Consider the following 26,667-nt stretch of genomic DNA (forward strand, 5'->3'; position numbering starts at 1 on the left):
GGGAACATGTGGTGGAGGCAAAGAGGGGTTAAGTACCACCTATATAAAACTTTTACAGCATTCTCTTTGAAAGGAGTAGAAATAGAAATCTTTGATAGCGCAAGCGCCGTATAATGCCAATCATCATCACCCAATGTCACACCCAGCTCCCGATGCCAACGCCTGCGATACTCCACCAGGGGTCGAACTGTCCTACGTTGATACAAATACAAACAAGAAATGAGGCCTCTCGTACCCTTAGAGTCCTCACATAAATCTTCCAAAAATTAATGTTCCCGAAGAATTTTTACCCTAATATAGGAGAAGCAGGGGTGATATGATACAGACGTTCAAATATTTGAAAGGTATTAATCCACAAACTAACCTTTTCCGGAGATGGAAAGGTGGTAGAACGAGAGGACATGAAATGAGATTGAAGGGGGGCAGACAAGAAAAATGTTAGGAAGTATTTTTTCACGGAGAGAGTAGTGGATGCTTGGAATGCTCTCCCGCGGGAGGTGGTGGAAATGAAAACGGTAACGGAATTCAAACATGCGTGGGATTAGCATAAAGGAAACCTGTGCAGAAGGAATGGATCCTCAGGAGCTTAGTCAAGATCGGGAGGCGGGGCTGGTGGTTGGGGGCGGGGATAGTGCTGGGCAGACTTATACGGTCTGTGCCAGAGCCGGTGGTGGGAGGCGGGACTGGTGGTCGGGAGGCGGGGATAGTACTGGGCAGACTTATACAGTCTGTGCCAGAGCCGGTGGTGGGAGGCAGGGATAGTGCTGGGCAGACTTACACGGTCTGTGCCAGAGCCGGTGGTGGGAGGCGGGGATGGTGGTTGGGAGGCGGGGATAGTGCTGGGCAGACTTGTACGGTCTGTGCCAGAGCCGGTGGCTGGGAGGCGGGGCTGGTGGTTGGGAGGCGGGGATAGTGCTGGGCAGACTTATACGGTCTGTGCCCTGAAGAACACAGGTACCAATCAAAGTAGGGTATACACAAAAATTAGCACATATGAGTTATCTTGTTGGGCAGACTGGATGGACCGTGCAGGTCTTTTTCTGCAGTCATCTACTATATTACTATGTTACTATGTGCTGTTGAACTGGCTCGTAATCTATCACTGTTGGATTCCCTACAGATGCAGAAAGAAGCCTGGAATCATGTTACACAGGCAAGCATTGTGAACTGCTACAAGCGGGCAAGCTTTGTTAGGGATGTGGAGAGGGACGAAACAGACGCAGCTATTGCAAACGCGTCAGATGAACAGGCTATTGATATCCCAGCCGGTGTTACTGAAGAGAAGTCTCATCACTACGTAGCTGTTGATTACGATCTACAAACAGCTGACGACAGCACTGATGTCCAGATATGTGCCTACACGCAGGCAACGGCTGATGATGAAACAGATGATGAAATGATCAGCGAGGCACATGCTGACGAAATTCAACCTCCTGTCACTTTTGCAAGAGCGCTGGAGAGTCTCAACACCGTGCGGGCCTATCTGGAGGCCACTGCATGTCAGTGCTATGACAGTTTTTACTGTCTGGCAGACGTAGTCTATTGAACTCACAGACACAAGAGTGTACAGAGGACTATGACTGATTACTTCAAGTAAGTCTAACGTCAGTTAATGGAGACTGTAAACTGTACATATAATAAACAGTACTGTACATATGTTTAGCAGACGTCAAGCTTCTTTGGGTCACAACGGTTAAGTGCACGCTCCAGTTAACTGCATGTATTTCTTTGGTCCCAGACCCTTGCACTTAAGCGGATTGCACTGTACATGGAATGCATGTGGTCTAGGCTTCCAAGATAGTGTTTTTGAATAATGTCCACACCTGATTTAGTGTCCTAACCTTTGCAGCCAATACTTTTATCTTCCTTTTAACCATATTCCTCATTTTATTATAGTCAACATTTTGAAAATTAAACGCAGCTACAGTAGATTTCCTTTGCGGGTTCATATATTAGATAATAACTTGATCATGTTATGATCATGTTTTCCCAGGGGACCCAACACTGCAACTTCTCACACTATGCCCTGCACGCCACCAAGGACAGATCCAAAATGGCTCCCCCTCTCGTCAGTTCCTGGACCAATTGCTCCAAGAAGCAGTTGTTTATTGCATCTAGAAATGTTATCTCCCTGGCACTACCCCATGTAACATTTATCCAGTCAATATTGGGGTCATTGAAATCACTCACTATTATAGTGTTGCCAAATTTGCTAATTTTCCTAATCTCTGTAAACATTTCTTCATCCCGGCAGACGGTAGTACAGCCCTACAAGAATACTCATTCCCTTCACACATGGAATTTCTATCCATAATGATTCCACGCTGCTGTTTCATGTGGAATGTTTATTGTATGTTTTCACAGTAGAATTAAAGAGAATGAAATGTAAGCACAGGGAATTAATCTCTGTGCATCTGTGGGGCTGTATCTGTAGTCTGTAAAAGTGGAAGCATACTTGCAGAGTGGGGGAGCTTGTTTTGGCTGCTAGGGGCAATCTGTTATATGGTCTCAACACCACCTGAAATTAAACATGACCAAAACCGAGCTTCTCATTTTTTTCCCCCCAAACCCACCTCCCCTCTCCCCCCGTTTTCTATTTCTGGCTCTCTCATTCTCCCTGTCTCCTCAGCTCGAAACCTTGGGGTTATCTTTGACTCTTCGCTCTCCTTCTACTAACCTATAAATATATTCACTCTGCTGCTCCCCAGTATCTCTCCACACTCGTCCTTCCCTACACCCCTTCCCGTGCACTCCGCTCCATGGATAAATCCTTCTTATCTGTTCCCTTCTCCACTACTGCCAACTCCAGACTTCGCGCCTTCTGTCTCGCTGCACCCTACGCCTGGAATAAACTTCCTGAGCCCCTACGTCTTGCCCCATCCTTGGCCACCTTTAAATCTAGACTGAAAGCCCACCTATTTAACATTGCTTTCGACTCGTAACCACTCGCCTCCACCTACCCTCCTCTCCTCCTTCCTGTACACATTAATTGATTTGATTACTTTTTTTTTTGTCTATTAGATTGTAAGCTCTTTGAGCAGGGACTGTCTTTCTTCTATGTTTGTGCAGCGCTGCGTACGCCTTGTAGCGCTATAGAAATGCTAAATAGTAGTAGTAGTATATGAGGGGCAGTTGTGGGAGTACAGCAGTTGAACAGGGAAGTTTTTGAGGGTGGGGCATTTTACGAGGGAAGCATAGGCAGTTAGGCCTTTTTTTGGTGGGGGGGGGGGGGGGGGAGATTTCTCTGGATTTAATCTGATCTAGCACATTTTTAAACTTATTTCTTTTTACCCATTTTCCCCATTTCATTAAAGTTTAATAGGTATTTTGCATCCAGGTGGACATTCAAGCCCTCCATGATTATGAATGGATCTTCTAGCACTTTTCAACTTTGACTCTAAAAATTCTCTCCTTAACTGACTTAGGTTATTTCCAAAAGGACTGGTGCCGAGTCCATGTTTCACCTCCCCAACTCTGAATCCAACTGATAAATTTTCACAGAAGTTTTCATGCCCTTAGGAGGAGGAGGGATTCTACACTTTGTCCTGGTTGAAAGCACCAAAAATAGAGACACGAGAAAGTCTGATTGGCACTGCAATATACCTGATGCAAGCCAAATAATGTACTGCTACATGAAGTAGTTACCCTGCTGGGCAGCATTCCCTGCCACGCAGCAAAGAAATACCACCTTTGTCATTCTATTGCAATCAGTGGCCTTTCATAAAAAGGTCAGATGTTATTTTAGTTACAATCTAACCTTCCTAAAAGGCTACTGTATTTAAATTAAGTTACATGACTTTTCCCTTCATATTATGTCCATGTAACCTATCTTCTCAGGTCACTACACTGGCTCCCTATCAGCTTCCACATCTAGTCCAAACATATTCTACTATCCTGAAGTGCCTTCACTCTGCAGCTCATTTCATTCCCTCTCTTATCTCTAGCTAAAACCCTCCATGTGACCTCCACTCATTAGGTAAGCTTCTCTTTCCTGTAACCTTTTTCCACCACTGCCAAATACCCACACCAATCAACTTGTAGCAAAAAAAAAAAAACCTCAACACGCCCCTTCCCTCTCCGGGCATATTCACAGCCTGCCTAAACACCCACCTTTATGAGGCTACTTTTGAATCTTAAACCCCAGTCAGGGCCAGCTTAACCACCAGACCATGTGAGACACTGGCTAAGGGTGCCAAAATTCCCAGCTACTGAAATCACTTACCAGTGCCTCACCTGGTGCAATGGTTTAGCGTTTCTGTTCCTCCCCTCCCAGTAGGTTTGCCATCACCGGTCTCGCTCCCCCTCCCCCCACCCGAAGTACTGCAAACTTGCTAGCAGCAGCAACCTATAAAGAGGCAGCCTCCAGCCAGCCCCTGGTTGTTCCCCTCAGCCAACATCCTGTCCATAAGAAATTGCATCACAGGAGGCAGGAAGCAACAGAGGAACACCCAGGGACTAGCCAGAGACTGCCTCCTTTCATATTGCTGCTGCCAGAAACTTTGCAGGATTGTGGCAGAGATGCCAAGTTACCCAGTTCCAGGCTGGAGATTTTGGGACAGTCCTGGTTTTGGCCTTACATCCCAAAGCATTGTGGGATTTGTAGTGCCCAATTCTGCTCATTGAACTCAGTGCTGCAAGACCAATAATGCACCATGATGGGGTGGTCTGAAATCCAGGAATGGCCAAAAAAAGTACAGCCTGGAACCAGGTAACTTGGCATTTCTGCTGTAGGCAGGGGGAAGTGATGGCAAACCATAAGAGGGACAGCAATGTAGATAGAAGGGGAAGGGGCAAGTTAGCTCAAGTGCCACAATCCCTTGAGCCAGCAATCCTGACCCCAGCTCTCATCACAGCCTTCTTGAAGTCAACCATGTTTTCTATAATGAATACATTTCCTAATGTTTCTTTGTGTGTTTTGTCCATATGCACACTGCATTGTGACTATTGAGATGATACTGTCTCTATGTGCATCTAGTAATACTATAAGAACAGCCATACTGGATCAGACCAATGGTCCATCTAGCCCAGTATCTGGCTTCCAACAGTGGCCAATCCAGGTCACAAGTACCTAGCTCTAAACCCAATTAGTAGCAACTTTATATGCTACCAATCCCGGGGCAAGCAATTGCTTCCCCATGTCCATCTTAACAGACTTTGGGCTTTTCCTCCAGAAACTTGTCCAAACCTTTTTTTTTAAACCAGATATGCTAACCATTGTTACCACATCCTCCGGCAGAGAGTTCCAGAGCTTACCTACTCTTTGAGTGAAGTTCTCTCCTATTTGTTTTAAAAGTATTTCCATGTAGTTTAATTGAGTGCCCCGTGGTCTTAGTACTTTTTTGAAAGAGTGAAAAATCGATTCACCCCCACTTGTTCCACACCACTCAGGATTTTATATACTTCAATTATAACCCCCTTCAGATATCTCTTTTCCAAGCAGAAGAGCCCTAACCTCTTCAGCCTTTCCTCATACGGGAGGAGTTCCATGCTCTATCATTTTGGTTGCTCTTCTTTGAACCTTTTCTAATATGGCGACCAGAATTGAACACGAGTACATAAGTACATAAGTACATAAGTAGTGCCATACTGGGAAAGACCAAAGGTCCATCTAGCCCAGCATCCTGTCACCGACAGTGGCCAATGCAGGTCAAGGGCACCTGGCACGCTCCCCAAACGTAAAAACATTCCAGACAAGTTATACCTAAAAATGCGGAATTTTTCCAAGTCCATTTAATAGCGGTCTATGGACTTGTCCTTTAGGAATCTATCTAACCCCTTTTTAAACTCCGTCAAGCTAACCGCCCGTACCACGTTCTCCGGCAATGAATTCCAGAGTCTAATTACACGTTGGGTGAAGAAAAATTTTCTCCGATTCGTTTTAAATTTACCACACTGTAGCTTCAACTCATGCCCTCTAGTCCTAGTATTTTTGGATAGCGTGAACAGTCGCTTCACATCCGCCCGATCCATTCCACTCATTATTTTATACACTTCTATCATATCTCCCCTCAGCAAAGTCTGTAGGTTCCCTTCAGGCTCAAGGAGCAAGAAACATTTAGGGCCAATGCAGAAAGCCTGCGTTTGTGTGCTTAGCCAACAGCACAAGACTCCAACGCAAATGTTAATGCCCAATTTTTGCTTGCCAATGTAGTAAACAAGTTATATGCAAAAACAGGACATGCGCAGAGCTTATGCGCTAATCAGGGAGAGTGCACTGAAAGCATGACCACAAGGTTGTGTACTAAGGGCAGCTAATGCTGTGCGTGTGTCTGAGCAGAAAGCATAACGGCACACATCTGGGCATGCGTTGGAATGCTATTCTGTGCAGAAATGTTTTGCCATGTCGATACTTGATATGCAGAGATTAGCACTCCAATACATGCACAGATGTGTGCTGATACAACTTTTTTTTTCTTAGACCTATGTGAAGAGCCCTCCTGTCTTTTCTTTTTTAAGACATGCTGTTCATGGAGACCACAAAAAAGTTGGCAAGTCTCATATGGTGGCAGGAAAAAGCAGTGCAGGCATTAAACCCTCAGATACTACTGCAGAAAGACGAGCTAACCCTTCTATATTCCTATGTTGTGCTCATCTTAAAGTCTTCTGCACTCTTCTCTGCCTTATTACCAACTATTTTAATATGCTATGTGCCAGTGTCCAACAAGGTTTTGTGTATGGTCAAGTTCTGTGAAAGACACTTGTCTGCATCGTGCACAAACATACTAAATGTATTTATTTATTATTACATTTGTACCCCGCGCTTTCCCACTCAAAGCAGGTTCAATGCGGCTTACATAGTAATAGGGATTACAGAATATTGAAGGAGAAAATATAAGTTAAGTATAGCAGAATAACCAAAGAGATAAGTAGGTAGAGAAGGGCAAGGGTAAAGGGAGTAGGAGAGATATAAGCAAGGGTAGGTAAGCATTGGAGGAGGGGTAGAGGAGGAGGCGGGAGGGGGAAAAGCATCTGCACAAGCTTTCCACATTGGCCTCAGTCAGAACAGCTGGGGAAAACCAACTTCCCTTGTACAACGGGACTATACAAGACACTGGGCATGTTTGGTATTTCCCTCCAGCTGAGTATAGCTCCCTCTACTCTGCAAATGCTGACTTTTCCACAGCAGTTCCCAACAACTAGCTCAGAGTTTGCCTGAATACTACAGCTCACAAAGCCAAGCAAAGCTTCCAAATCAGCTCAGCTTAGTCAACAGCTTTAATTACCTCCTCTGGAGCTAGTCTACTGCTGCCAGCAAAGTTTTAAAGGGATAGCTGAACTGAAATCCTATAACCACAAACAAATTGCTTAACACTGTAATTACTATGTCTCATTACTGGATTCTACTAGCAATCGCTTATTGCTCAATAGCAGAGATGTTGAGCCTCTTACACTCTACATGATCTGCAGTGTTATTTTCCGGAGTAAAACCATCGTTGATCGTACCAGCCTCAAAAAAGTTTCTCTAAACATTATCACTAACTCCTAACTATTCTGCTCTCAGACCATCCTATTTTTGTTTGGTTTGCCAGCAGAAACACTTCCTGGTAACTTCACTGTTTCTTTTCATTTCCAGCATACAGGACATAACATAAAGTTTACATTTTAAGGCTCACCCAGCTCACGCAATCCCTGCCTTCTATCCCCAGCACAATTTTGTTTTATATCCCTTTTTACCAAGGCCTAAGGTGACTAATCTTTAAAAAAAAATCCTCTGATAAGGTCAAAGCTCAGGGTGTGGTTACTCCTTACCTCACAAGGCCACTGATGTAGCAAGGTCCCAGGTCCCATGTAAGAGGAAACCAAACAAATTCTGCAGATGAATTTCTTTCACAAAGAAACAGTTAAATCTGTACCCCCAGAAGAAAATTCATAGCAAAATGGCTTTTCAGAGAGCATTTTAAGTGTAGTAGTATAATAGACTTGGTTGATTTTTGCTGACAGGGTAATGTTGACAAAGCAAATTCCTCCCCAGGAACCTGTACACCAGAACCCAAATCAGCTATTCCTATGTACCATTACATACAGCATACATACATCCATCTCCAACTAGGCTCACCACCTCACTGGATCACAGCTTCAGTGTGCAAGGGGATGAAAAGCAGACAACCTTCCTCATTGGGAACTAGGTTTTGCATCCAAAAATCTGCTCCATATTATCCAAATTCCAAGAAAAGCATCAGAGTCAAATTTGCTGTCATTCAATACAAACATAGTAACATAGTAGATGACGGCAGAAAAAGACCTGCACGGTCCATCCAGTCTGCCCATGCTATATTTCATGTTAAAGCAGTTTACCAGGACTCAGAAACTTATTCACTGGACAGGCCTCAATATCTGCAAAAACTAAAGTATAAACAACTGTCCTAACATCTTGCTTCGTGCTCTATTCGTGTCCTCCTCTATACAAAATACCAGAGCTGATAAACTCTGGTCCACGGATGCAAGGAACCCTATATCTGATATGTAGTACCAGAGACTAGGTATTGCCAGCCCTCCAATATACCCGTTACTTATTTGGACTTCTCAGTCTTGTATAGGCTACATCAGATACTGTGTACACAGGCTCTGAATATGTCTTTTCAGTAGTACTTTGGGATATATCAGTTCACGGCCTATCCAATTTGTTTCATATGCTGCTTATTCAAGAAAAGCTGTTCACAATGTAAAAGCATACTATTCACTGGATCTGGCATCAGGGTCCTTACACAAACACACGAGCTAGATTTATTTGAAAGAGCTAACACCGATAGCACACGTCATCATTAGTAAATAAATCCCACAGCATAAATGGGTTCAGCTGTAGAAAACTCGTTAATAATGCACATTTGTTCTTGCTAATTTGATAACGCACTAGCCTATAGTCTGCCCTCATCACAGCATGCTGTAAGCCTAAGCATGAGCTACTTAGCATACATTAATTCTGCGGATCTAGCTCCACCTGCAAATATTTTAGGAGGTGCTCTCTCTCTCGAACCGTGGTGCTCATCAGGTCCTCTTCTACGCTGCCCAAGTTTCCTGTTCTTACCTTCACATTAGCAACCCACGTTTCTTGAGCAAACCCTATCGTACCCCTGTGCTTTAAGGAACGCAACCTAGATACGAATCTTGAAGGGAGTGAGTGATCGAGCTCCTACCCACGCAAATAACCTTCCTTGGGTCGGATCTCTCACTTCCGAGCGGGTCGCCACCCTGCCCAAACGCCTCTCCGGGCCCAGATCTGAGCTGCCGGATCTCGGAGGTCAAGCACGTGCAGGGGGCTCCGTGCCCGGGGCTTCTCCGCTCACCTTGACACAGTCCACGGGATACATCAGACAATGCTCCATAATCCCCGCCACAGCCCCGGCCAACATGTAGGTGGTGATGGTGGCACCCTCGGGCAGCGCCTCGTACTCAGCCTCCTCTTCCTCAGCTATGTCCACAGGCTGAGGCTCCAGCCCCCTGGGTCGGCGCAGGGCAGACTCCGCTGGGGGAGACACGGTCCCAGCTCCCATCTCGGTCTCTCCAACCCCGGCGCTGGGCCCTGCCGCTGTCCATCCACGCCTGACCCAGCTGCCCAATACCCGGCTTGGTTCTCCAGCCGCCGCGGCCCGCTCCTTCAGCAAAGCCTCCAGCTCCATGCTGCAATCCCCGGGCTGCTCCTGGCCACTTTGGCCGACCCCTGGGCGCCGCTCCCGGCTTCGGCTCGGCCCCACAACCGCCGTGGCGCCGCTCGGGCTCCCGCTGAGGCCGACTGCCACGCCCACCCGCCACCTATTCGCGCTACCTCTAGGCAGGGCATCATTGTGCAATCTGAAATGCGATTGGTGACCTCTTTTGCCAATCTCTGCTGCCGATAACTCAGATAGGTTAGCGGCTTCTTTCTTCCGCTGTTCATCTTGTTTATCGGTTACCGATTGGCTTCAGGCTTGAAATGACAAAGTTGGAAGGCGGGTGCTTGATAGACCTGGAAAAGTGATTGGCTTGTATCTCGAATCGCCGCTCTAACTCAGTCGTGCCTAGTTTAGTTTTACATTATAGTAGACAGTCAGTCAAAGAAAGTCAGTGTGGAGGAGTGGTTGAAGCTGTAGTGGATGAGTAGTGAGTGCACGCCTTTACCGTTAGGGCGAGGAGCAGTAACGTGATGGGCAAGGGCTACAGTAAATCCAGTGTGTGATTGTGATTAATAGTGCAGTGGCTTAAGTGATTGAGCAAGTAGTGCACGCCTTGTAGTAGAACGGGTTAGATCACATGATCAAGCCGCTTTGGGGAAGGGGCGGAAAGAAAAGTTGCTGAGCGGTTAAACAGTCACGTGCTGCTTGGTTGGGGAGAGAGTGTGTGTGTGTGTGTGTGGGAGGGAGGTGGGAAGTTCAAGGTCAGTGCTGGAAGGTCAACAGCATGCAGGCCAGGATTACTTACACTCATTTATAATGCGGCAATCACTATACAGTCCTCCGCATTTAAACTGCTGTTTTGAAGAAGATTTTGCTCTCTTACAAAGGTATATGTCACAGGACGAAGTACTGTGGTTGCTGCAGTAGTCCTCTTGGATGTATAGAAATAAAAAGTAAAAAAATTGGCAGGAGGCTACCAAATTTAATTTTACTATGCAGTTGCAAGAAGAACATTGTGGGCCCCTGCTCTAGAAAGATGCAAATCAAATATGAGTAGGGGATGGAGTATTCCCAAGAAAGTAGCCCGATACAACTGAAGTCTTAGCTTTTGGATGAAATACACCATTCTAAGTGTAGGGAGAAGTCCGGTCTTCCTTCTGCAAAGAGATCCACATCTAGGAATTTTTTGCTTAGGTCTTCACCGAGGAAGATTTGGGAGAGATACCAGTGCCAGAAATGGTATTCGAAGCTGACGAGTCGGAGAAACTGAATTAAATCTCTATAAACCTAGAGGATGTAATGGGGCAATTTCACAAATTGAAGAGTAGCAAATCTCCTGGACCGAATGGTATTCATCCCAGAGTACTGATAGAATTGAAAAATGAAGTTGCAGAACTATTGTTAGTAATATGTAATTTATCTTTAAAATTCAGCATGGTACCGGAAGATTGGAGGGTAGCCCATGTAATGCCGATACTTATAAAAAATTCCCGAGGGGATCCGGGAAATTATAGACCGGTGAGACTGACGGTTCCGGGCAAAATGGTAGAGACTATTATAAAGAACAAAATTACAGAGCATATTCAAAAGCATGGATTAATGAGACAAAGCCAAAATGGATTTATTGAAGGGAAATCTTGCCTCACCAATCTATTATATTTCTTTGAAGGGGTGAACAAACGTGGATAAAGGCGAGCCGGTTGATATTGTGTATCTGGATTTTCAAAAGGCATTTGACAAAGTACCTCATGAAAGGCTGGAGACTCATGGGATAGGAGGTAGTGTCCTATTGTGGATTAAAAACTAGTTAAAGGATAGAAAACAGAGAGTAGGGTTAAATGGTCAGTATTCTCAATGGAGAAGGGTAGATAGTGGGGTTCCTCAGGGGTCTGTGCTGGGACCGCTGCTTTTTAACATATTTATAAATGATCTAGAGATGGAAGTAACTAGTGAGGTAATTAAATTTGCTGACAACACAAAGTTATTCAAAGTGGTTAAATCACCAGAGGATTGTGAAAAATTACAAGAGGACCTTACGAGTCTGGGAGACTGGGCGTCTAAATGGCAGATGATGTTTAATGTGAACAAGTGCAAAGTGATGCATGTGGGAAAGAGGAACCCAAACTATAGCTACGTCATGCAAAGTTCCACGTTAGGAGTCACGGACCAAAAAAGGGATCTCGGCGTCGTTGTTGATGATTCGTTGAAATCCTCTGCTCAGTGTGCAGCACCTAAGAAAGCAAATAGAAAGGTATTATTAGGAAAGGAATGGAAAACAAAAGTGAACATGATATAATGCCTTTGTATCAGTCTATGGTGCGACCGCACCTCGAATAATGTGTTCAATTCTGGTTGCTGCATCTCAAAAAACATATAGTGGAATTAGAAAAGGTACAGAGAAGGGTGACAAAAATGATAAAGGGGATGGGATGACTTCCCTTTGAAGAAAGGCTGAAGCATCTAGGGCTCTTCAGCTTGGAGAAGAGATGGCTGAGGGGAGATATGATAGAGTGGCATGGAACGGGTAGACGTGAATCGTTTGTTTAATCTTTCCAAAAATACTAGGACTAGGGGGCATGCGATGAAGTTACAAAGTAGTAAATTTAATACGAATCAGAGAAACATTTTCTTCACTCAAAGTGTAATTAAACTCTGGAATTTGTTGCCAGGGAATGTGGTAAAGGCGGTTAGCTTAGAGGGTTTTAAAAGGGTCTGGACGGCTTCCTAAAGGAAAAGTCCATAGACCATTGTTAAATTGACTTGGGGGAAATCCACTGCTTATTTCTGGGATAAGCAGCATAAAATGTATTGAGTTTCTGGGATCTTGCCAGGTATTTGTGACCTGGATTGGCCACTGTTGGAAACAGGAAGCTGGGCTTGATGGACCTTTGGTCTGTCCCAGTGTGGCAATACTTATGTACTTATGTAAAGTAAAGCAGACTATAAATGCTCATGTTTAAAATGCCTCTCCCATACTATCTTTCCCATACCCTGGACTGCTCCCAGCCTCCCACCACCCAAATCTAGCACCCATCCCCAAAGTACCCACCACATTTGCCCCACAACTGCCATAGAACCACACAGAACTACCCCGGCACCTGCTTCTTTTAATTGAAGGTGTGAATAAACATGGATAAAGGTGAGCTAGTTCATGTGGTGTATCTGGATTTTCAGAAAGCTTTTTACAAAGTCCCTTATGAGAGACTCATGAGAAAATTAAAAAGCAATGGAATATGAGGCAATGTTCTGTTATGGATTAGTTAATAGAAACAAAGGGTAGGGTTTAATGGCCATTTTTTCTCAGTGGAGGAGGGTGAATATTGGAGTGCCACAGGGATCTGTATTGGGACTGGTGCTATTTAACATATTTATAAATGATCTGAAAATCAGAATAAGAAGTGAGGTGATTAAATTTGCAGATGACACAAAACTATTCAGCGTTGTTAAAATAAAACATGCGGACTGTGAAAAATTGCAGGGAGACCTGATTAAAATGGGAAATTAAATTTAATGTGGACAAATGCAAACTGATGCACAATGGGAATAATAACCCAAATCATAGTTACCTGATACTGGGGTCCACCTTAGGAGTCAGCACCCAAGAAAAAGATCTAAGTGTCATCACACATAGTACACTGAAATCTTCTACTCAGTGTGTGGTAGCAGCCAAAAAAGCAAACAGGATGGTAGGAATTATTAGAAAAGGAATGGAAAATTGTATGAAGAATATTATAATGCCTCTGTATCGCTCCATGGTGCAACCTCACATTGAGTATTATGTGCAATTCTGGTCTCAATACTCAAAAAAGATATATTGGAATTAGAAAATGTTCAAAGAAAAGCAACCAAAATGATAAAGGTGATGGAACTGCTCTTATACGAGGAAAAGCTAAAGAGGTTAGGGCTCTTCAGCTTGGAAAAGAGACAGCTGAAGGGAGATATGATAGAGGTCTACAAAATCCTGAGTAGTGAAAAACGTGTAAAAGTGAATTGATTTTTTACTTTTTCAAAATTACAAATACTAGGTTACACTCAGGTTACATGGTAATAATTTTAAAACCAATAGTGGGAAATATTTTTTCACTCAACAAGTAGTTATGATCAGAAACTCATTGCCAGAGAATGTGGTTACTGCAGTTAGCATATCTGTTTAAAAAAAAAAAGGTTTGGACAAGTTCCTGGAGGAAAAGTCCATAGTCTGCTATTGAGATAGCCATGGGAAGCCACTGCTTGTCCTGGGATCAGCAACATGTAATCTTGCCACTGTTTGGGATTTTGCCAGGTACTTGTAACCTGGATTGGCCACTGTTGGAAACAGGATACTGGGCTAGATGGGGCATTGGTCTGACCCAGTGTAGCTATTCTTATGTATTTATGCCCTACTACCCTATAAACTGCCCTACCCTCAAACTATCCCTTGCAACCACCCCACCAAAAAAAAAACTGCCCCATCAATGCAGTAAGAAATATTAATGTGGGAAAATCAGCATAAAACCAGTGTGCTAAATGGTAGTACGTTGGCTATGCAAAACATGTGATATAGCTGATTAAGAATTGACTCCTGATGTAAACAAACTGTGTTGAAATCTAGCATATTTTATGCTCTTTGTTTTTGATATTACTATTGAATTGTGAAATAAATGTCTAGGGGTAACAAACATAGAGACAGACGTATTTTCAAAGCACTTAGATTTACAAAGTTACATAGGTTATTATGGAACTTTGTAAGTCTAACTGTGTTGAAAATGAGCCCCAAATGGGAAAAAATGGTATGAAGTCAAGAACCACAGATAGGAAAATAAGTTGCAATATATCAATCAAAATTATAAATGGATAAACAGAAACCACCAGATGGAGGGAGATAAAAAGGTAAAAGAGAAAATTAATACTCTAAGGAAAGAGAAAAGTGAAACCAAACTACATCAAATATCAAGTTCTTATCTTTATTTTATAGACCTCTTAATAAAAAAAATATATCTAAGCAGTTTACAGCCCATCCATTCAAAATGGCAGGGCACATCAAACCATATCCTTGACTCCAGTTCTTTTTGGTCTATCTGTTCAATCAGTTGAAAGTTTCAGATACGTAGGCAGTGTCGAGAGGCTACTTTTTACAGCTGGCTAGTAAGAGAGCTCAGATTCATAGAAAACAAGTGACCCGATGCTTGGATAGGATCAAGAAGTTAGAAGCACAGCATAAGGTTGAGGGCTTCTTGGCTGTGTTGGAGGAGTTGCGAGCCCAGCGCCTTCAGTTGGACTCTATTTACTCTGAACATTTAAGCCAATTGCAAGCTAGATCGAAAGTCTATTCTTATGAATTTTCCAACAAGGCGGGATGCCTCCTGGCCTTGCGGTTGCGTAGGCAAAAAGTGGAAAGGGCGGTAACCCATATTCAGGAGAGGGGAGGAGGCATGCTGCATACATCAGAGGCTATTAGGAGGCAATTTAGTGATTTTTACCGGGAGTTATATACTCGTGAAATAAATCCCCCTGTAGACTCCATTGCAAATTACATAGCGGAGACTGACCTAGCTTCTCTGACAAGCCACATGGTGGATGAGCCGGTCACGCCGTTTGAGATAAACAAAGCTATTCAACATTTACAATCTTGTAAGTCCTCTGGACTGGATGGGCTCCCTAGTGAGTTCTATAAGAAATTTGCCCCAGAACTGGCTCCACTCCTGGCTGATCTGTTTAACCAAGTTGGGCGGGGGGAGTCTTTACCGGTTTCCATGCTAGAGGCCTGGATAGCAGTGATACCGAAACCAGACAAAGATCATACGGAATGTGGGTCTTATCGTCCCATATCTGTTCTAAAAGCAGATTTCAAAATCTTAGCCAACGTTTTAGCTAATAGACTAGCCCCTTTGCTTCCAGCGATTATTCACCCTGACCAGGTGGGTTTTGTTTCTTATAGAAAAGCAATGGATAATACGAGGCGAGTGGTAGATTTAATGTACTTGGCAAAAATAATGCGAAGGCCTATGTGTCTTCTTAGTTTAGATGCTGAAAAGGCCTTCGACAGGGTGCATTGGCCATTTATGTACAAGGTGATGGAGTCCTTTGGGATAGGACCCCAATTTTGTAGGTGGATTCAAGCATTTTATGCTTCGCCTACAGCATGCATCAGACTGAATGGCGGCTACACTGACTTTTTCGCCTTGCACAGAGGTACCAGGCAGGGTTGCCCACTCTCTCCGTTGTTGTTTGCCATGGTTATGGAGCCTTTTGCTTCCAGGGTAAGATCTAATCCGGGGATCACTGGCATTACAATAGCGGGGAGAGCACATAAACTGGCCCTCTTTGCAGACGACGTGCTATTGTTTATTACACGCCCTTTGACATCCTTTCCTGAGCTCCTGAAAGATATTGAACAATATTCGACAGTCTCCGGGTTTAAAGTAAATATGTCAAAATCTGAGGCTTTAAACGTGACCCTCCCTGAAGACCAGGTGGAAACCTTAAAGGACACGTATGCTTTTCGGTGGGCCAGTGGGGGTATACGCTACTTGGGGGTGAACTTAACTGTTAGGCATTCTGACCTCTTCACGGCAAATTATAAGGGATTGGGCCGGGTTCTTACTGCTGATATGGAGAGATGGGGAGATATTGCGCTCTCCTGGCTTGGCCGTATTGCTGCAGTTAAGTTGAACATACTACCACGCTTATTGTACCTATTTCAGGCTCTTCCGATCCCGTTGCCCCGCAAATTTCTTGCTGCACTGCAAGATCGTATTGTGCGTTTCATTTGGGCCGGTAAACGTCTGAGGTTAGCGAGGGCCTTGTATCAGGATAGGAAAAGAGGAGGGCTTGGGGTCCGTAACCTAGCTTGGTACTATAGAGTGGCTCAGGCGCGTGCGGCTGTGGAATGGTTTCAGGCCTATCCTGATCGGCAATGGGTGGATCTGGAGCAGTTTACCTTGGGCGACAGACCGCTGGGAGCATTAATGTGGCTACCGAGGTCCCTTAGGTTGTTAGAAGAGGGGCTATGTCCTTCTATATATGTTACCATGGCTAATTGGGACAGTCTATTTCCACAGCGCAGCTGCCTACTGACGCGTCTCTCCCCTTTAGCATAGAATCCATTATTTGTTCCGGGGAAAGAGAGAGGCATATTTACTAGATGGTATGAGGGAGGTTTGCGAACATGGGGGCAACTGGTTGCAGGCGAGGCCCTTCTGTCCTATGCAGAAGCTCAACAGCAGTTCCCGACATTGGTGACTGATAAATATGCATATCTTCAACTTACCCACTTTCTTAAGACAAAAGCTATACAGGAAGTGTTGCATAGGAAGCAATCCGTCCTCGAGCAAATTTGTGAGGGGCAGGCCACGACTACAGGGCTGATATCCCGTTTACATCACATTATTACTCAACAAACACCCCGTTACACACTTCACAGGAAGGGCTGGCAGAGGGATTTGGGTTTGAACTAGAGGAGGGGGCATGGGAGAGGATGGAACGGGCGGCGGCGGGGGTGTCATCTCATGTACCATTTAAAGAAAATGCCATTAAAGTCCTATTTAGGTGGTATATGACACCAGAGTGTTTACAGCGTATTTACCCTACCTTGTCTGGGCTGTGCTGGAGAGGATGTGGTGTGAAGGGATCCATGGGACACATTTGATGGCGTTGTAGGAAAATAAGGGCTTTCTGGAAAGCGGTTTGTAGTAGGTTGCAGGTATGGCTGGGGGTACAGATTCCATGGCAACCCACTATCTACTTATTCTCCACTAAAGCAGCAGGCCTCTTATCTAATCAACAAACACTGTTGTGCTACGCCACATGTGCAGCCAGAATTGTTATAGCAGCCTGTTGGAAACAGATTACGATCCCACCTTTAACTCGGTGGATTCGAAAGCTGAGATATGTGTGTGAGATGGAGCGGCTTATAGCTGAGTGGAGTAATCATACCAATAGATGGCACCTGATTTGGGACCCCTTTCTCCTTCATACATAATTTAATTGTTGATTCATAAAACCAGTCCGGGTGGGGCGAGGGAGGAGGGTAAGGGGATGGCGGGGGGGGGGGGGGGGGGGGGGGGGGAGGGGAGTTTGTTTGACTTTTATTTTAAAAATTCTATAAAAATCTGAAGTTCCGAAAGATATGAGTATTACTTCTTCTTCGCCCTGGTGCGGAGGTAACACGTATCATTTGCTATAGTGCTGTGATCTTAGTACTGTTTGGAGAAGTCTGATATGTAACTTAGTACCTCTGTCATCATATAATGCTTTATTTTGTATGGATATTACTGATTGTACTGTTGGAAGAATGTATCATTTATTAATAAAGACTTCATATAAATTAAAAAAAAGAACAAAATATCTTATACACCTTATTCCATGGTTTGTGGGATGTTGATGCTGCTTTTAATTCCTAACTTGTCACCTGCTCGTAACATTTATCTTGTCTCCAATAATCCCTTCCCTATGTGTCCTATCTGTCTGTCCTACCCTTATCCCTTATTTGTCCTGTCTGTCTGTCCTGATTTAGATTGTAAGCTCTTTTGAGCAGGGACTGTCTTTTCTTCATGTTAAATTGTGAAGCGTTGCTGTCACGTCTGTAGTCATGACTCCTCATAGCCTCTCCCTGATTTCTGGGGGTCAGCTTCTGAGCTGGCTTCTGCCTATCCTTTCTGGTGTAGTTCTGTCTTTGGGAAGATCTGTTTCAGTTTCCTATCTCTAGCAGCCGTCATCTGGGTTGGATCAATGGCGGCAGCCATCTTGGATGGCTCAAGAGTCATAGCCATCTTGGATAGCTAAAGGGGTATAGCCATCTTGGATAGATCATATCATAGGAAGCCAACTTGGAGTAACAAGGACAGGAAGGAAGCCCTTATTTGGTCCTTAGAGATCTCCTGTGGGAACAGCCGCCATAGTTACTCAGAGTTGCTGCAGCTGCACCTCAGGTGTGGATGGGCTTTATTAATCACCTAGAGACTGCAGTCGGTTGCCTTTGCATTGCGTCTTAGGCCCTGGTATGTGGGTGCTGGTGCACTTCTGCCTGAGAGACTTTGTCTGGACCTGATTCTGCTTTTGCTGGTTTCCTGCCTTTTGAACCTTTGCCTGGACCTGGATTTTGCTTTGCTTGCCGCCTGTCTTTTGAACCTTTGCCTGGACCTGGACTTTGCTTTGTTTGCCGCCTGCCTATTGAATTTTTGCCTGCACCTGGACTTTGCTTTGATTGCCGCCTGCCCTTTGAACTGTTGCCTGGACCTGTCTTCTACTTGCTGGCTGACTGCCTAGAGACCTTGCCTGGATTTGCCGGTACGTCTGTTCTGCCTTGCTTCTGGTGTGGGGTGGTTTTGCCTGCCACTGCTGCTCCTCAGCAGTGGTCCAAGGGCTCACAACCCAGTTTCCAGCTTTGAGTACGTGACAGAATGCAAAGGCCATGAGCTCGGCAAGATCATCCCTCCAGCGGGGTTTCCAGCCTATAATTTTTTCCCCGGTTGGCAATATGGCTTGCCGCCCAGGTTTAACTCCTAGTTTCAGTTTGAATGCCGGTCCTACCACTGTGACTGCTCTTAGTAGTTTTATAACGCTCCAGAGTTATCGGGATAAACTTTTTTTGATCCTGCCTTAAAGAATACTCCTAAGGCCTCAGCGGAGAGGAAGCGTATCTGGCAGCTTGGGCTTGTGGTAAACCCCGTTTCTGCTATTGATCCTTCTATCACACTCCTTGACTACCGCTGCAGACTTCTCGGGAATCCAGCCCTACGTGATACTCCTGAAGCCGACGCTGAAAGAGAGCGTCTTAGAAGTCCCGAGTTTTTGGCTATCCAGCGGGCTTTTTACCAGTCTAGGTCCAGCCAAGCTGCTGAGTCCATGCTGAGTTCCAGCCAAGCCGCTGAGTCCATGCTAAATTCCAGTTCCAGTCAAGCTCTGAGTCCTGTCAGAGTGACGCTTCTAACCGAGGCTCCAATTCCAGTTCAAGTAACATTTCCAGTTAAGCCTCCGAGTCCAGTCCGAGGGAAGTTTTCGATTGAGCCTCTGATTCCTGCTCGAGTGGCACGTCTGGCCAAGCCTCCAGTCCTCGTTCAAGTGGCACGGCCAGTGAAACCCCTGAGGCCAGCTCAGGGGTGCTTCTGATGGAGCCTCCGAGACCTATTCAAGTGGCACTCCAGGTCGAGCCTCCGGTCCTAGTCCAAGGGACCCATCCAATCAAGCCTCTGAGTCCAGTTCGAGGAGTGCTTCTAACCGAACCTCCGATTCCTGCCTGAGGGGTACTTCAATCCAAGCCGCCACTTCCAGTCCAGGTGGTGCTTCCAGTCAAGCCCCGGAGTCCTGTTCAAGTGGCACTCCTAGCCGAGCCTTTGCTGAGTTCGAGTTCCAGCCAAGTTGTTCCTAAGCCTGCACTGAGTTCCAGCCAAGTGCCGGAGTCTGCTCTGAGTTCCAATCAAGCTTCTGAGCCTGCCCTGAGTTCCAGCTAAGCTTCTGAGCCTGCCCGGAGCTCCATCCAAGATGTGCCCGAGCCTGCCCTGAGTTCTAGCCAAGATGTTCCTGAGCCTGCACTGAGTTCCGGCCAAGCTTCTGAGCCCGCCCTGAGTTCCAGCCAAGCTTCTGAGCCTGCCCGGAGCTCCAGCCAAGATGTGCCCGAGCCTGCCCTGAGTTCCAGCCAAGATGTTCCTGAGCCTGCACTGAGTGTCAGCCAAGCGCCGGAGTCTGCTCTGAGTTCCAGTCCTGATTCCTGTTCCAGTTCCTGCCCAGCTGACCATGGCCACGTGTCGGAGCTCCTCCGTAGATTTCACCATTGTTTTCCTTGGAGACCTGAAGTTCCTTTAGAGACCTGGAGTTCCCGTGGGGACACGGGAGCCTTGAGGGGGAGGTACTGTCACATCTGTGGTCGTGACCCCTCACAGCCTCTCCCTGATTTCTGGGGGTCAGCTTCTGAACTGGCTTCTGCCTATCCTTTCTGGTGTAATTCTGTCTTTGGGAAGATCTGGTTTCCTATCTCTAGCAGCCGTCATCTGGGTTGGATCAATGGCGGCAGCCATCTTGGATGGCTCAAGAGTCATAGCCATCTTGGATAGATCATATCATAGGAAGCCATCTTGGAGTAACGAGGACAGAAAGGAAGCCCTTATTTGGTCCTTAGAGATCTCCTGTGAGAACAGCCTCCATAGTTACTCAGAGTTGCTGCAGCTGCACCTCAGGTGTGGATGGGCTTTATTAATCACCTAGAGACTGCAGTCGGTTGCCTTTGCATTGCGTCTTAGGCCTGGTATGTGGGTGCTGGTGCACTTCTGCCTGAGAGACTTTGTCTGGACCTGATTCTGCTTTTGCTGGTTTCCTGCCTTTTGAACCTTTGCCTGGACCTGGATTTTGCTTTGCTTGCCGCCTGTCTTTTGAACCTTTGCCTGCACCTGGACTTTGCTTTGCTTGCCGCCTGCCCTTTGAACTGTTGCCTGGACCTGTCTTCTACTTGCTGGCTGACTGCCTAGAGACCTTGCCTGGATTTGCCGGTACGTCTGTTCTGCCTTGCTTCTGGTGTGGGGTGGTTTTGCCTGCCACTGCTGCTCCTCAGCAGTGGTCCAAGGGCTCACAACCCAGTTTCCAGCTTTGAGTACGTGACAGCTGCGTACGACTGGTAGCGCTATAGAAATGATTTGTAGTAGTAGTAGTGTTGTATCGACTACTGCAATGCTATATTTGCAGATAGTCCTACAACTAAATTAGAAAGACTTCAAACATTAGAAAACACAGCAGCACGCATGATATGTAGGACCAAATGGAGAGATCATATCTCTCATCGCCTTCAGAAATTGCATTGGATGCTAGTCGATTACAGAATTCAGTTAAAAATATTTACGTTAACACATAAAGCACTCCATACAGGACTACAAGATTACCTTGCCTTATTAACAGTGCCAAATGTTCCAGTTCAACACCTGCGATCTTTGAATGATCATAAGTACATAAGTAATGCCATACTGGGAAAAGACCAAGGGTCCATCGAGCCCAGCATCCTGTCCATGACAGCGGCCCATCCAGGCCAAGGGCACCTGGCAAGCTTCCCAAACATACAAACATTCTATACATGTTATTCCTGGAATTGTGGAATTTTCCCAAGTCCATTTAGTAGTGGTTTATGTTTCATAGGCTCGTGCTCTGTATTCCTTCAAAAGCTTAATGGGAATCCACTAGAAAAAGTGCATTTTATTTTTTAGCCCCATTTCTCAGGAATAATCTACCTCTCCCTCTAAGCTCAGAACTTTGATTTGAAAAGTGTAAGATGAAACTAAAAACCCATTTTTTTTAAGTTGGTCTTTAAGGGCTCATAGGATATGTGGGCTTGGTGACTTGGTTCACTCTGGAATTTGATCAGAGGAAACTACAGTGAATTTAGTAATATCTGAACGTTCTTAGGAGGATGTGGTAACAGCAGTTAACGTATCTGGGTTTAAAAAAGGTTTGGACAGATTGCTGGAGGAAAGGTCCATAGTTTTCTATTGAGATAGTTATGGAGGAAGCCACTGCTTGCTCTGGGACTGGTAGCATGGAATGTTGCTACTATTTGTAGCTAATCCAGGTACTTGTGACCTGGATTGGCCACTGTTGGAAGGAGGATACTGGGCTAGATGGACCATTGGTCTGACCCAGTATGCTATTCTTACGTTATTATAAAGCTGACAGTTTGCCTAGAGCATACTATACCTTCACACTGGCCCTGTGCAGTAAACAGTTAAAACAGTAAAAATATTCAAATAACAGTACTCATTATGGTGTGTTACACAATAAAGCATAGGTGCCGACTCTGTGGGTGCTCGAGCACCCCCAATATTTCACCCACTGGAAGTTCCCTTTGCCAGCCCAGAATTTTAAAAGTCCCTCCCTCCCTCCCTTCAAGTTCCAGGCCCCCTCCCTCCGAATTTTAAAAGTCATCATACCTCATCGGGGTTACGGTGGCAGCAGCAGTGAAAAGCATGCAGGCTCGGCGAATCAGCCTTCCCTTCTCTCTCTCTGAGCTCTGGTCCCGCCCTTGCGGAAACAGGAAATTAGGGTGGGACCAGAGCTTAGAGAGAGAGAAGGGAAGGCTGAAGCGCCGAGCCTGCACGCTTTTCACTGCTGCTGCCGCCGAAACCCCGACGAGGTAAGATGACTTTTAAAATTCGGAGGGAGGGGGCATGGAACTCGAGGGAGAGAGGGCCCTGGAACTCGGAGGGGCCCTGGAACTCGAAGGGAGAGAGGGAGGGAGGGGGGCCTGGAACTCGAAGGGAGGGAGGGGGGCCTGGAACTGGGAGGGAGGGAGCAGGGGGGACTGGAACTCAGAGGAAGGGAGGAGGAGAGGGAGGGGGAATGCACCACCTGTAAAAAAAACAAAAAATGTCAGCACCCCCAATCATTTTGAAAAGTTGGCTCCTATGCACTAAGGCATCTTAATGAACATCATAGAGTGTAAGTAGAGATGGAACATATAGACAGATACCCCTAATTCTATATAGTACGCCAAAAGATAGGTGCCAACTCGGCAAGTAACTTCTGTGTTACAATGGCAGTTATGCGCTAAGCGGAGGGGAACATATTTGTGGTAGGCAGGGCCAGTCGCAGTCTAAGGATACCAGGAAGGAAAAGGTTGGTAGACACAAAATGTACTGTGGTTTTCCCTATTCTCTAATAAGGAAGGAAAAAAGGAGAAAACTGTTCTTCCCTGATCAAGTAGGCTGGCAGGTTTCTGGAAAACCCAGTTGCTAGAACAGACAGAAGAGGAGGAACAGGTAGGAAGCAAAGCCCAGGAGGCAGGCCAGGCACACAGCTTGGGGAATACAGAGGAGGACTATGGGAACTGTAGTTCCCTGCCAGTGAACAGCGGCTTCCTTGACTGCCCAGCAGGCAGTGTGAGAGGGGTAGACAGGCAGCCTGGGAGCTGTAGTATCAGGCGCTGTTTACTGCAGAGGATGCAATCAGGCATTAGCTACCTTTCATCTGGGGTGGACGGTGTGGCTCTCTGGCTGCAGCAGGCAAGTAGCATAACAGGCTCTGCATGCGCAGAAAGAGGGGGCCCAGGAGAGGTGAAGCAAACTCCAGTTGAAGGGAAAGAAACCAGCCAGCCCTGGAAAGCCAAGTAAGGGCAGGGGGAATTAGACAGTCCTTTAAGAGGTGCTCTGTCTACGGGAAGGGAGAAGAGCTTGGTGTGAAGCTATCCTGGGAAGGGTGCTCAGAGGCACAGATAAAATAGAGAGCTGCACGGGAACTGGGTTAGCGGGAATCTGCCGAGACTTCAAATAGTGGCCTAATGAGTCTTCCACAAAAGTCTTGCAAGGCCACCACCTGAAGTCTCGGCAGCCATTTTAAAGAAGTTGCAGCAGCGAGTGGATCAGCGGAAGTGGGCTGGAAAGAGTGGGGATCTTTCCTGTCCTAAAGAGACCACCAGGGTGCATTGAGGTACGTTCAGGGAGCGCACCCTGACTCAGTGTGGAGTGGGAGGGGAGGGGTGGTTGGATGGAGTTGTGGGAAAGGAGGGGGCTATATAAAGGGTTGAGGAAATGTGGGCACAGGGAGAGAGGGGGACTGGAAGAAAGATTGGTATGGGGGATGTACATGGAAGGGAAAAGGGGGAAATAGAACATATGGGCTAGAAGGGGATGGAGAGGGGGGCATATTGCTCATGGACAGGAGGGAAAGGAAAGGGGGACATGCTGCTCATGAACATTTGCTTTTTTGAAAATGTACATCTTTTTAAATTTTATATTTAGCAGAGTAAGGAAGAAAATGCATTTGTTACTTTTACTAGTATTTTCACTGCTTATAGAATCTGGCTTTCTTGGGGGGTGGGTCAAGCTGACTGTGTGGTGGGGTGCAATGCTGTGGGGTGGGGACAGGTTAGATTCCCGTTGGGATGGGTAGGGGCAGGTTAAATTTCTGTCTCTGTGCAACTCTCTACTGGAAGGATAAGGTACAGCAGGTAAAGGGCTGGGAGGGAAATGGTTTAGTGCTGCTCTGTTTGCCCAGGGAAGGAGTGCTTAACTCTAGGAAGGTGCACAGGGGTTCACAGAGAGGTTGAAGGAAGCTGGACAGGGATGTCAGCTACCCTCTAGAAGTTTTAGGCCGGGTAAAAAAAAAAAAAACAAACAGAATCTGTAGGAAGGTGGACTTTAGTGGTTCTTCCTTAATGTTTGTTTTCTTTGCATTGCTGAGAACCCAGGGGAATGAATGCTGGGGAAGAGGCATGGAACCTATGGATAAAGTTCTATGTTTAGCCTGTTCATTGTTGGCGAAAGAAAAGTAAAATCTTATGTATTGTAAGTATGCTTCTGAGTGGAAAAGGAGGAAGCTTCCAGACCGTAATGATTCAGTTTGGAGCATATATTAAATTGAATAGTTTATAGCACGTGTGCAGTCTGTAATCTGGTTTTAGTTAAAGGGGTAGGAGTCCTTAGGAGGCTTTCTGGGTTAGGCTGAAGAGGGGGAGGGAAGGCCTGTTACTTGGGGGAAGAGGCCCAGGTAGACAGAGCACCCTCTTTTTGGGCCATACTATTTACAAATTGTGCTAGTTCCCAGAGGCAAACTCTGCTCAGGCGGAGAACTGGTGTTCATGCAAGCTTGTGGCAAGGCATCTGGGGACTGACTGCTGTTGTGCCCACATCCCCTTGACAATATAGACAGCTGTCCTGTATTTCTGTATAGTGTACCAAAAGATAGACACCAACATGGTAAAAAAACGTCTTGGAGACATATAGACAGTTACCCTCTATTTTTATAAACCACATCAAAAGATAGGCACCAACTCAGCAAGTAACTTCTGCGCTACAACAGCAGGTATACTCATAAGTGCACTTAGGTATTTTTCTGTAATTTGGCTGCTAAGTGCTGTAGCATTTAACTGCAAGAGGGGCATACACGTGGGAGGGTCATGGGCATTTTGACCATTCCAGCGCCCACTTTATAAAATACTGTCAGTTGCCCTTGCAGGGTGCCAGATGCCTGTCATAGAACAGACATTAGTATTCGCGCCTCAATTTAGACATACCTCTGCAACTTGTGGTAATATTCTATAACAGATTTTGGTGCATAAATATGCCAGATTAGAAAACGAGCATAGTGCTCAGATTTTTGGCACGTAACCTTTAGTGTCCTTTATAGAATTGTCCCCATAAGATACAGGAACAGGAGTTAGATTGAAGACAAGGGGGACTAACTTGTATGTGGCATCAGAAGAGGTGCATACAACTGATCTCAGCTAGAGTATGTGTGGAGTGCGTAGGTGGAGCTGGATGATGTCACTTCCTCCTGGTATCTTCAGAGTTCCAGTTCTGTTCTCACCCCCCCCACCTCAAAGACAGACCCTCCTACAGTCTAAACTCATGGGGCAAACAAAATATAGCTGTTCTATATAACTATAATGTTCCAACTTTGTTTCCTTCTTTGAAAAATTAGGTTTCCGGGGGATTACATTTGTTACAGATGATAATTAGTCCTTGCCATGTGATATCTCAAGCCTTGTTTTTTTTTTTTTGTTACATTTGTACCCCGCACTTTCCCACTCATGGCAGGCTCAATGTGGCTTACATGGGGCAATGGAGGGTTAAGTGACTTGCCCAGAGTCACAAGGAGCTGTCTGTGCCTGAAGTGGGAATCAAACTCAGTTCCTCAGTTCCCCAGGACCAAAGTCCACCACCCTAACCACTAGGCCACTCCTCCACTCCACTGTTAAGCTTTGTTATCTGTATCTGGAGTTGAGAAATGTGTATTCACTTAATGCCGATCATCTATGAATGGGAACTTCAGGAGACAGCCCTCTGTATTAGCCTCTTAGCAAATACAGTAGCTATCAGACTGAACCCAATAGATCACTGTAATTGTTTCTTGTGTATTAATACCTTTCAAATAGAAACAACCCCCCTTCCAAAGGGCAGGAAGCTGTATAGCTGGGCAACATGCTATGAAGTTGTAACAAGGTATACTCAGGAGCAACATCAGGAATAATATTTTCACAGAAGGGTTGGTGGATGCCTGGAATATCTTCCCAGAGGAGGCAATGGAGTCAAAAACAGGGCTGGAATTGGAAAAGGTGTGGGATAAACGCAGAGTATCCCTTAATGGCAAGGGAATAGAAACCAAGCATCTCTAGTGTACCTAG

The 26,667-nt window shown here is 45.6% G+C and overlaps 1 protein-coding gene across 1 annotated transcript in view; it reads right to left on the minus strand.

The window, feature by feature from the left end:
- Positions 1–9,734, minus strand: part of SLC25A28 (solute carrier family 25 member 28) — a 54,587-nt gene extending 44,853 nt beyond the window's left edge. The window contains exon 1 of the mRNA XM_030202922.1: positions 9,285–9,734. Coding sequence (XP_030058782.1) covers positions 9,285–9,617 — 333 coding nt within the window. The 5' untranslated portion in view covers positions 9,618–9,734. The remainder of the gene's footprint in view (positions 1–9,284) is intronic.
- Positions 9,735–26,667: the final 16,933 nt, after the last annotated feature.

The sequence above is a fragment of the Microcaecilia unicolor genome, chromosome 5 (assembly GCF_901765095.1).
Source record: "Microcaecilia unicolor chromosome 5, aMicUni1.1, whole genome shotgun sequence".
NCBI classification, from domain to species: domain Eukaryota; kingdom Metazoa; phylum Chordata; class Amphibia; order Gymnophiona; family Siphonopidae; genus Microcaecilia; species Microcaecilia unicolor.